The sequence below is a fragment of the Mobula birostris genome, chromosome 1, assembly GCF_030028105.1.
Source record: "Mobula birostris isolate sMobBir1 chromosome 1, sMobBir1.hap1, whole genome shotgun sequence".
Classification (NCBI taxonomy): Eukaryota; Metazoa; Chordata; class Chondrichthyes; order Myliobatiformes; family Myliobatidae; genus Mobula; species Mobula birostris.
Window position 1 is genome coordinate 234,437,429 of NC_092370.1, and position 12,677 is coordinate 234,450,105.

The window sequence follows — 12,677 nt, forward strand, 5'->3', positions numbered from 1 at the left end:
AGCCAAGAGCTGGACAGGTGATAGGCAAAAGGGGATACGAGAGGATCATGGGACAGGAGGTCCGGGAAGAAAGACAAGGGGGGGGACCCAGAGGATGGGCAAGGGGTATATTCAGAGGGAAGAGGGAGAAAAAGGAGAGTAAGAGAAAGAATGTGTGTATAAAAATAAGTAACAGATGGGGTACAAGGGGGAGGTGGCGAACAGATGGGGTACGAGGGGGTGGTAGGGAACAGACTTCTCTAACTTCCGCTAATGAACATCGACTTCTCTAACTTCCGCTAATGCCCCACCTCCCCCTCGTACCCCATCTGTTACTTATTTTTATACACACATTCTGTCTCTCACTCTCCTTTTTCTCCCTCTGTCCCTCTGAATATACCCCTTGCCCATCCTCTGGGTCCCCCCCCCCTTGTCTTTCTTCCCGGACCTCCTGTCCCATGATCCTCTCGTATCCCTTTTGCCTATCACCTGTCCAGCACTTGGCTCCATCCCTCCCCCTACTGTCTTCTCCTATCATTTTGGATCTCCCCCTTCCCCTCCAACTTTCAAATTCCTTACTCACTCTTCCTTCAGTTAGTCCTGACGAAGGGTCTCGGCCTGAAATGTCGACTGCACCTCTTCCTAGAGATGCTGCCTGACCTGCTGCGTTCACCAGCAACTTTTATGTGTGTTGTCTGTCATTTGATAGTTGTTTTCCCCGAACTGCCTTCTCAATTTAACTAATGATTCCATAATTGCTTTAAAACCTACCTGATTTCCTCACTCCATCTTTCCTTAAATAGAAACAGAAAATGACAGAAATACTGATTGATACTCAGTGAGAGAGAGTCTGGGCAGAAAAGTATTTCCAAGTCAGTGGGTTTTCATTTCTGCAGGTTTCATTTGCGAGTCACAAGAGATTCTGCAGTTGCTGGAAATCCAAAGCAACTCTCTCAAAATGTTTGAAGTACTCAGCAGGTCAGGCAGCATCGATAGAGTGGAATACAGTTGCATTTCAGACTGAGATCCTTCATCAAGCCTGAAATGTTGACTGCTTATTCCTTTCTGTGGATATTGACTTCCTGAGTGCCTCCAACATTTTGTGTGTGTTGCTCTTAGTTTCCTAGTATTGGTCCAGTAACATCAAGCACCTGTTTCCTCCCTACTGTGAGTGACTCTGAACAACATTCTCCCTTTTAACCAGCTTGTTGAGCAAGATTCCCAGTCTCAGCAAGTCTTTTATGTGGAGTTTGAAGTTTTTTTTTTACCTTTCTCACCTTTGACAGTGACACAAGCCATTTGTTACTGAGACTTATTTAATTATTTTACTGTTTAAGCATGATGAGGATATTCAGTTGAGGTGCCTTGGTGGGTGTTTAGGAGTGCCATGATGGAGTCAGCATTACAATGTTAGCAATGTGTATTTTTTCTCTGGGTCTCCTAGTTTATCGCCTCCCTCCTGAAACTGACGACTTAAAGAGACAACACAACAGTACCTCTGTGAATCATAAACACAAGAGATTCTGCAGATGCTGGAAAGCCTGGCCAACACACAAAATGCTGGTGGAACTCAGCAGATCAGGCAGCATCTATGGATGGGAGTAAGCAATTGACATTTCCGATGTTCCTAATGAAATGTCTCGGTCTGAAACGACAACTGTTTATTCCCCTCCCCTCCAAAGATGCTGCTGAGGTCCTCCAGCATTGTGGAGTGGTTGGCTTTTGGAGGTCTGAGTTTTAGCTCTTTGGGACATAGATGGGGCAAATGCACACATTCTTTTCCTCAGGGTCTGGAAATCAAGAACTCTGTGTGTGTTTAAGGTGAGGAGGGAGTAATAGGAGGCTGAGGGGTAACTTCTTCCACCAAGAGTGGTCCACATACGGGAAAAGGTGCTAAAGGAAGTGGTTGGGGCAGCTGCAGTATGTTACCAATATTTAAAAGGCACTTGGACAGTTACATGGATAAGAAAGTCTCAGAGAAATGGGCCAAACATGGGCAAATAGGATGAGCTTAGACTGGATGCTTGGTCAGCATGGACCAGTTGGGCCAAAGGCCCTGTTTCTGTGCTGTTTGACTCTATGACTTGCTCTAACATTAATGCCAAGCAAGGAGGGACAGGCAGGGCCTATTTACAGTGGTGCAGTTTTATCAGTCATTTTTTTTTCTAATATGTAACCCTCAGCAGAGAGAGCAAGACGACCACAATGAGGACAATACAGTGGAGGACCTCTGGAATCTAGGAGCCATCACAGAATGCCACACTCCCTTCAGCTGTACACTCCCTAAGTAGTCTGCAGCACTGTGTTAAAGTCAAGCTTGAACTGTTCAATGCCACAATAATCAGCCTACTAACACCCAGCTACACTTCAAAACTTTTTAAAAATAATCCTCTTAATAACTTGCACATGGTTTTGAAAGAGTGTCAATCAAGTACTTCATCCTCAATGCACATTTCAATAAAATTCTCCCAAGTATTTTGCAACTCATCAACCCTCCCTCTCCATCCATTCTGAACAGTTAGTTAAAAACAGAAACGCACAGGGGTGCGGACCCAACTCTCCAAACTGAGCCTGGGCTGCCGTTCATATCTGTCATAGGAGGGCAAGGAGAACTAAAGCCATGATTTAAGAAGGTTCTTTACAGCATTATTCAGTAGTTCTTAGCAAAACAGAGTCTCTTCCTCTGGAGGCTGAGGTAGATTTAGTTTGAGTAGACATTTGACAAGAGGGGATCCAAGTTAATACTGAAATACAAGTTTGTACAATATTGTCCTCTTAGCCATGGAGGTAAGAGTGCTGGTGTTCCCATGGCATTGATGATCAAAATTTACCAAAGTATTGTAAACCTCCCTCCTGTGAAGTAAAAGAGGAGGGGAGGGAATGTGAGGTAGAGGCTCCAATCTGGGCATGTGATCGTGTGACGAGGCATCAGCTGGATTGCATGCAAGTCTGGCCCTAGGAGAGATCAGCTGCTGTGCTGGACTTCGGTCAGCTCCCACCTTCCACCTCCCAGCAGGTTCAACACAGAGTCATGATGCTGTCGGGAGAGAAGAGAAGTACAAACTGATCAGCTTATTGTGCTGTTGGGATGGTTACCCATCGCCTCAACAATACCACTACACCTTCCCTTCCTGTCCTTGCATCTTAATCCCTCACCCTGGATTGTTCCTCAGACAGCCAGTACAGTCATTGGACCAAGTGGCCTGTTTTATTCATTTATGAACTGGGTGATTGGGGTGTGGGGTTCGCAGGCTGAGCGAGCATTTGTCTATCTGTAATTGTTGGTTGAGAAGGTGACAGTGAGCTGCCTTCTTGAACCACTGCAGTCCGTGAGGTATAGCTACACCCACAATATTGCTTACTGCCAACTGAGCAGCTTCGAAGTACAAATAAATTTATTATCCTAGTCCATACACTCAGTGGCCACTTTATCAGGTACAGGAGTGGAAGCTGGAGTGGTCTCCGGCTGCTGTAGCCCATCCACTTCAGGGTTTGACATGTTGTGCATTCAGAGATGCTCTTCTGCACACCACTGTTGTAATGTGTAGTGAGTTACTGTCGCCTTCCTGTCAGCTTGAACCACTCCAGCCATTCTCCTCTGATCACTCTCATCAACAAGGCGTTTTTGCCCATACAACTGCCTCTCACTGAATGTTTTTTTTTGCATCATTCTCTGTAATATCTGAACAGGGTTCCCAAACCGGCATCCATGGCATAAAAAAGGTTGGGAACCCCTCTCTAGAAGCTGTTGTGCATGAAGTTCCCAGGAGATCATTCATTTCTGAGATACTCAAACCACCCCATCTGGCGCCAACAATTACTCCATGGTCAATGCCAATTAGATCAGAATTCTACCCCATTCTGATGTCTGGTCTGAACAAATGAACCTCTTGACCATGTTTGCATGCTTTTATGCACTGAGTTGCTGCCATATGATTGGCTGATTAGATAATTGCATTAATGAGCAGGTGTACCAGTGTATCTAATAAAGTGGCCACTGAGCGTATGTTACCATATACTAATGAGATTCATTTTCTTGCAGGCATTTACAGGAAAAAAAAGAAATACAATAGAATTTTTCAAAACAATGATAAATAAACAAAGACTGACAAACTGTCCAAGAGAAGACAAACTGTGCAATAAAACTAATATGGAGAACATGAGTTGAAAAGAGTCCTTGTCACTTTCAGAGAGCATTTAATGATCAACCACAATGGTTGGAACTGGAGTCACAGATTCACAATTCAGAATCAGAATCACAATCACGCTGAATTATCATCGGCCGATGTGAAATTTGTTGTATTTGCGGCAGCAATGCATAAAAAGAGAAAAAAAATTGTAAGATAATTGAATTAAATAAGTAGTGCAGATAGAACTAAAAAAAGTAGTGAGGTAGTGTTCATAGGTTCAATGTCCATTCAGGAATCAGAAGGTAGAGGGGAAGAAGCTGTTCCTGAATCATTGAGTGTGTACATTCAGACCTTTGTTTCTCTTCCCTGCCAATGGCGATGAGAAACATAGAAAACCTACAGCACAATACAGGCCCTTCGGCCCACAAAGCTGAATCCTTACCTTAGAAATTACCTAGGGTAACCCATAGCCTTCTATTTTTCTAAGCTCCATGTACCTATCCAGGAGTCTCTTAAAAGACCCTATTGTATCTGCCTCCACCACCGTCGCCGGCAGCCCATTCCACACACTCACCAATCTCTGCGTAAAAAAATTTACCCCTGACATCTCCCCTGTACCTTCTTCCAAGCACCTTAAAACTGCCCTCTCGTGCTAGCCATTTCAGCCCTGGGAAAAAGGCTCTGACTATCCACACGATCGATGCCTCTCATCATCTTATACACCTCTATCAGGTCCCCTCTCATCCTCCATTGCCCCAAGACCTGGGTGATGGGGGTCCTTAATGATGGATGGATGTCTGCTGCCTTTTTGAGGCATTGTTCCTTGAAGTTGTCCTGGATACTGTGGAGGTCAGTGCCTGTGACAGAGCTAACTAAGCTTCCAAGTTTCTGCAGCTTATTTCGATCCTGTGCTGTGCTCTCCCAGCCCACATGTTGGTGCAACCAGTTAGAATGCGCTCCATAGTACATCCATAGAAATTTGTGAGTGTCTTAGGTAACATATCAAATCTCCTCAAACTCCTAATGAAATATAGCCGCTGTTGTGCCTTCTTTGTAGCTGCATCGATGTGTTGGGTCCAGGATAGATCCTGAGAGATGTTGACACCCAAGAACTTGAAATTTCTCTGTTTCCCTCCTTCCACTTCTGATCCCTCGATGAGGATTCATGGAGCAATACAGCACAGAAACAGGACCTTCTGGTCCACAGTGACCAGGATGCCTGTTTAATCTTCTCCCATTTGGCCCAAATCCCTCTAACCCTTTCCTACCCATGTACGTATTTGAGGTATCTTTTAAATGTTAATGTACTTGTCTCAACCACTTCCTCTGGATGTAAAAGTTCCTAATAAACAACACACAATCAAAATGCTGCGGGGTTTCAGCAGGTCAGGCAGCACCTGCTGAGTGAAAGGAACTGTTAACCTTTTGGGCCAAGACACTTCACCAAGGCTGGAAATGTGGAATACAGAAACCAGAATAAAAAGGTGGGGGAAAGGGCAGCAGCACCAGATGGCAGATAAATAGGTGAGAATAAGTAAGGGGGGTTAGGGAAGGGGGGATTAAAGGGAATGATGTGAGAAGCTGGGAGGTGATAGGTGGAAGAGGCAAAAAGCTGAAGGAGGAGGAATCTGACCATCGAATTAAGGGATGGAGAGGAGAACCAAAGAGATGTGATGGGTAGGTCATGAGACTGGGGGAGGTTCCTATTAAATCTTTCCCTGTTCACCTTAAACCTTCGCTCCCTAGATCTTGATTTTAATTTTACCTAGAAACACAATGGGGTAACAAGCCCTCCCAGCCCAATGAGTCTGCACCATCCAATTACATCCATGTGACCAACTAACTTAATAACCCGTACATCTTTGGACTGTGGAGGAAAGCCACACGGTAATGGGATGAATGACAAACTCCTCAGAGCCAGCAGTGCCAAGTGAACTTGGGTTAATCGTTCACAGCCAAGTTCTTGAGTGTCAACGTTTCTCAGGATCTATCCTGGACCCAACACATCGATGCAGCTACAAAGAAGGCACAACAGCGGCTATATTTCATTAGGAGTTTGAGGAGATTTGATATGTCACCTAAGACACTCACAAATTTCTATGGATGTACTACGGAGCGCATTCTAACTGGTTGCACCAACATGTGGGCTGGGAGAGCACAGCACAGGATCGAAATAAGCTGCAGAAACTTGGAAGCTTGGTCAGCTCTGTCACAGGCACTGACCTCCACAGTATCCAGGACAACTTCAAGGAACAATGCCTCAAAAAGGCGGCAGACGTCCATCCATCATTAAGGACCCCCATCACCCAGGTCTTGGAGCAATGGAAGATGAGAGGTGACCTGATAGAGGTGTACAAGATGATGAGAGGCATTGATCAAAGTACAAATCAGAATCATCTTATTGTGAAACATACTGGAATTGATCGTGGTTCAGTGCCAAGCATAAAACACAGGACAATACCATAACAGACAACACAACAGCAACCAACAGTTTACAAGACAATAGTGCAAACAGCCATGAGCAACCAACAATTAGCAGAACGGTCACGTGCAAATGTCAATAATCAAACTTAAATAAATGTAAACATATGAACGGACTCAATAATTATGAACAGAACAAGGACAGCAGGAAAGACCATCTAACAGACATTGTGCAGGGGCAGTTAGGGTATTACACCTGAATGAGTTTTGTTGAGAAGCTAAATAGCTACAGAAAAGAAGCTTCACAGATGGCATGTAGTTCCTGGTGGTGGTGGTGGACTTGCAGCATCTCCTTGATGGGAATTTGGTGAATAGGTGGCTGCTAGAGTGGGTGGAATCAGCATACACCATGTACCATATACCACAGGACCATAAGACATTAAGACATAGGAACAGAATTAGATCATTTGGCCCATTGAATGTGCTCAGCCATTCAACCATGGCTGATCCTTTATTTCCCTTTCCTTAGTTCACTCCCTGGCCTTCTCCCCATAACCTTTGATGCCGTGGCCAATCAAGATCCTATCAATCTCCGCCTTAAACACAAGCAATGACCTGGCCTCCACCTATCCTGAGGCTGTGCCCTCTTGTCCTAGACTCCCCCACCATGGGAAACATCCTTTCCACATCTATCATGTCTAGGCTTTTCAACATTCAAAAGGTTTCATTGAGATCCCCCCTCATCCTTCTAAATTCCAGCCAGTACAGACCCAGAGAAATCAAACGTTCCTTGTATGATAACCCTGGTATCATCCTTGTGAACCTCCTCTGGACCCTCTCCAATGCCAGCACATCTTTTCTAAGATGAGGAGCCCTAAGCTGTTCACAATACTCAAGGTGAGGCCTCACCAATGCCTTATAAAGCCTCAGCATCACATCCTTGCTCTTGTATTCTAGACCTCTTGAAACGAATGCTAACATTGCATCTGCCTTCCTCATCACCAACTCACTGCCTCCTAAAGGTTCTTTTACCTTAAGCTCCCTAATCACCTCTGGTTTATTACATAACACCCAATCCAGTATAGCTCATCCACAGTAGGCTCAATGACAAACTGCTCTAAAAAACCATCTCGGAGGCATTCAAGAAACTCACTCTTTTGAGATCCATTATCGACCTGATTTTCCCAATCGATGTGCATGTTGAAATCTCCCATGACTATCATAACATCGCCCTTTTGACATGCCTTTTCTACCTCCGATGTAATTCGTGGTCCAGATCTCAGCTACTGTTGGGAGGTCTGTATATAACTGCCATCAGGGTCCTTTTACCCTTACAGTTTCTTAACTCAACCCACAAGGACTCAACATCTTCCGATCCTACGTCACAGTTTTCTACTGATTTGATGCCATTCTTTACTAGCAGTGCCATGCCACCCCCTCTGCCTACCTTCCTATCCCTCCGATACAGTGTGCAACCTTTGACATTCAGCTCCCAGCTACAACCATCCTTCAGCCATGATTCAGCAATGGCCACATCATCATATACCACGTACCACATATAGTGTGTCCTGTGTTCTAACCATTGTACCCACCTTCTCCAAACTACTACGGTGTCCCACGCTGACAACTGTCATCCCCAGCTGTTTACAGGTGTGGTACAGCTCAGCTTCCGTCTCTTCCGTCAGGGCACTTGTAGCTTCATCTAAAACTGGGAGGAGGAAAAGTGCAAATTTAAAGGGGAAGTATCTCTGGAGCCTGGATGGTCCCCATCCAACCCACAATGGAACTTAGCAGAGAAACAGACACCTGCCCCGATGGTCCATGTCGGTGGTAATAAATCATCCCACCCAATCACCTCAGCATTTGTAACACTAACACTATTACAGCCCTAGTGACCTGGGTTCAATTCCGCCACTGTCTGTAAGGAGTCTGGTCTCCCTGTGACTGTGTGAGTTTCCTCCGGGTGGTCCGGTTTCCTCCCTCATATCAAAGGATGTACTGCTTAGTAGGTTAATTGGTGACATGGGTGTAATTGGGTGCTGTGGGCTCGTGGGCCTGTCACCGTGCTGGATTGATGGATGGATGGATGGATAGATAGATAGAGAATGACCACGAAGGGCTTACTCTTCCCCTTAAAATAGCACCTCAACCTCTCCACGTGACTGAGTTCTTGCTGCCATCATTGGTCAAGTGGCAGCCACATCCAGCAAGTCGGCATTGCCCATTTAAAAGAGGATCTTGCAGAAATGAACAACCGTCATCTCACTTGACTGGCCTGCATTTCAACCCAGCTCCGCAATACCGATAGCCTATGCCACCAGCGGGCACTGTCAAAACGCCAGGAAGTTTTACTTCTTAAATAACGCAAGATTTAAACTTAAGTTGAGCGAACTAAGGCTGCTCTGCTTGGAGCGAAGGAGGATGAGAAGTGACTTGATAGAGGTGGAGAATGGACCTTTTACCCAGGGTGGCCAATACCAAAGGACTTCCTTTTAAGGTGAGTGTATGAAAGTTTAGGGGAGATGTCAGAGATGGGTTTTCTGTTACTCAGAGAGTGGTAGGTGCATGGGACACACTGCCTGGAGTGGTGGTAGAGCCAGTTACATTAGGGACATTTAAAACATTCTTAGACGGGCACATGGATGGGATATGTGAGAGGGAAGGGTTAGGCAGATGTTGGAGTGCGTTAAAAGGTCGATACAACATTGTGGGTCAAAGAGCCTGTACTGTGCTGTAGTGTTCTATATTCTCTGTTCCAAGTAGGTAACTAAAAACTGCCAGCCACTTCCATCTGTGGGTAACGGTTGAAGGCCCCGTGGCCGCAGCTTAACCAGAACCCTTCTGAGTGCACGGATGTGACCAGAAGTGGTGGAACACGCTGGGCAAGGGGCCAACTTGGGTTTTGAATGAATAAACGTGACGTGAAGAACTGAATTCATGCTTGCCGAGCGTAGGCTGTGCCACCTGACAAGAGGTAAAATGCAGGCTCCTGGGACTACGCACTCTGCCCCGTACAGCCGGAGGCACTAGCAGGCCAAGTTGTCTAAGTGAAGCACTTGGGTTCACTGACCCCTAACTGCTGGAAACAAGAATGTACGCCATGATCCCAAGCATCTCCCAATGCTTCCCCCCCCCACCCCCAATATCTAACCTCAACCCACCCCTCTGACCCAACTGACAGTCAACACATCCAGGACTGGGGATTGGAATGCACCAAGAATTGGGATAAAAATCAGTTGATACCAGATTTCAAGGAGGTCCTATCCCTGACGAGCCTGTGGAGTGGACATCCAATACCACCAGCGGACAGGCAAACTATCTGCTAGTTTCAGAGGGTTGAGCAACAGGTGAGGAAAGGAACGGTGGCTGTTTTAGGTCAAAATCCTGCATCCTGTTAAACAATCCCATTTCCTCCTACAGATGCTGCTCAACCCCTTGAATTCCTCTGGCAGATTGTGTGTTGCTCCAGATTCCAGCATCTGTAGTCTCTACCAGTGGACAGCACAGACCAACCTGCATACTTGGGCTGGTGATATAAGAGTCGGGTGAAGGACAACCGCTGCATTTCTCCTGGAGACAACGCGTCATACCTGGAGAGAAGAACAAGACCAAGCCAATCAGAATCAGATATTCTTTACTTCATTACATGGAGGGAATACAGATGGTCAAGCTTTCTACCCACACTTCACTCGTTCTCTGCCCTGCTCTGATGGGATGTCTTATCAGGCATTGAAGGAATTATGCACCAGGATGTCTCAGAAATCCATCATCTCAGAACTGACCAGCAGCCTTTCACTTCCACAAACAAACTCTTCCACTTCCACAAACAAACTCTTCCACTTCCTCAAAGATCAATGTAAATTTGTTATCGAAGAATGTATATGATACCATGTACTACGTGTAGGTCTGAGGTGACCTGGACCAGCTGGGGAAAATAGGCTGAAAGATGGCCTGTGGAGTTTAATGCAGACAAGTATGAGGTGTTGCTCTTTGTGAGGGCAAATCAGAGTAGGACTTGCACAGTGAGCAAAAGGGGCATTGAATAATGCAGTGGAATAGCGGGATCCGGGAATTCAGATCCACAACTCCATGCAAGTGGCATCACAGGTAGCTAAGGTCATAAAGAGAACACTTAGCACATCGGCCTTCATAATTCAAAGTATTGAGTACAGGAGGAGGGATGTTATGTTGTAGTTGTTTAAGGCATTGATGAGATCAAATTTAGAGAATTGTGTGCCGTTCTGCTCAACAAGCTACAGAAAAGATGTAAGAAAGATTGAAATAGTACAGAGAAAATTTACAAGGCTGTTGCTGGGTCTTGAGGATCTGAGTTACAGGCAAAGATTGAAAACATAGAAACATAGAAAACCTACAGCACAATACAAGCCCTTCGGCCCACAAAGCTGTGCCGAACATAGTGACTAGTGAATAGTGACTTCATTCACTGGAGTGCAGGAGAATGAGTGGAGACTTGATTGAGGTATACCAAATTGTGACAGGTATAGATAGGGTAAATGTAACCAGGCTTTTTCCACTGAGGTTGGGTGAGACTGGAATTAGAGGTCAACTTTACTGGATGAAGACACTCAGAACCCTGGAACCAGTTATCATTTCCAAGGAATAATCTGGCAAGTGGAACTAGAAGTAAGGGACATAGCCTCAAGATTTGTGTGAATATATTTCGGATGAAGACAAGGAGAAACTTTTTTTCCCCCAGAGAGTAGTGAATCTGTGGAATTCTCTGTCCAAGGAAGCGGTAGAGGCCACCTCATTAAATATATTTAAAGTTCAAAGTGAATTTATTATCAAAGTACGCTATATACTACCCTGAGACTCAATTTCTTGCAGACATTCAGAGTAAGTACAAAATAAAAGAGTCAATGAAAAACTGCACACAACAGGATGGACAAACACCCAATGTGCAAAAGGTAAACTGTGCAAATACAAAAGGAAAATGACAATAATAATCAAAAGTACATAATTAAAGACAAACAAATTCAAGACAATGAATGCAGAAAATTCCAAAAAGAAACCAGGAACAATCCAACACATCGCAGGATCCTGCAGCAGTTTAACTCGATCTGATTACTTACACAGGCACAATCAAGTGGCAAACATCATTCATCAAAACATTGCTTTACAATACAAACTTAGAAAAGAAACCACACCTCACAAGCCTGATCTAGTTTTAGAGTCAGGATCTCACAAATTATAAGCCAATATGTTATTACAGACAGAACAATCTATAATAACTGTCCAGATATAATATTACAGGATAAATAAGCAAGAACAACTTAATAGATATAACCATTCCAAACACACACAACATACAGAAATCAGTAAGTGAAAAACACAAGGAATATGCTGAGTTAACAGAGGAAATTGATAGACTTTGGAACATAAACAGGGTATATATACACTGGACAGTAATATTTACAAATGGTTTCATTAAACAATTAGGGCTACAGAGCAATATTTAGGTAAATCTTCAGAAAACAATACTAAACACCACCAGAATAGTCCATAAGAGCCTAGCAATTGAGAAATGTGTACTTGGCTATGCCCGTACCTTAGGTTTTAACAGCTCGAGCTGATAAAAAATAAAAATAATAATAAATAAGCAATAAATAGTAAGCACAAGTTGTTGAGTCCATAAAAGTGAGCCCATAGGTTGATGGAATCAGTTTAGTGTTGGAGTGAGTAAAGAATGGAAGTGAGGAGAAATTTCTTTGGCCAGGGTGATGAATCTGTGGGATTCATTGCCACAGATGGCTGTACAGGCCAAGTCATTTTAGTATGTTTAGGGCAGAGGTCAATTAGTCAGGGCATGAAGGGATACAGGGAGAAGTCAAGAGACTGGGTGTGCGAGGAAAATGGATCAGCCATGATGAAATGGCAGGGCAGACTCAATAGGTCAAATGGCCTAATTCTGCTCTTGTGTTATGGTCTTATCCCCTTTGGTTCAAGAGCCTGAAGAGTGAGGGATAATCACCATTCCTGAATCTGATGGTGTAGGACTTGATGCTCCTGTACCTCCATCCTGATGGTAGCAGTGAAAAGAGAACATGGGCTGGATAGTGAGGGACATGGTGATAGATTTTTCCATAGCAGGATAATTGTGCCTTACGGGGAAAAGGCAGGTAGGTA

At 44.5% G+C, this 12,677-nt stretch overlaps 1 protein-coding gene across 7 annotated transcripts in view; it reads right to left on the minus strand.

Moving 5' to 3' along the window:
• Nucleotides 1-642: 642 nt before the first annotated feature.
• The window catches only part of abcd4 (ATP-binding cassette, sub-family D (ALD), member 4), a 53,686-nt gene continuing 41,651 nt past the window's right edge, over nucleotides 643-12,677 (minus strand). For all 7 annotated transcript variants that reach the window (XM_072273766.1, XM_072273757.1, XM_072273775.1 and 4 more), the window contains 3 exons: nucleotides 10,044-10,120; nucleotides 8,123-8,238; nucleotides 643-3,016 (listed from right to left, as the gene is read on the minus strand). In XM_072273766.1, coding sequence (XP_072129867.1) covers nucleotides 2,945-3,016; nucleotides 8,123-8,238; nucleotides 10,044-10,120 — 265 coding nt within the window. In that variant the 3' untranslated portion in view covers nucleotides 643-2,944. The remainder of the gene's footprint in view (nucleotides 3,017-8,122; nucleotides 8,239-10,043; nucleotides 10,121-12,677) is intronic.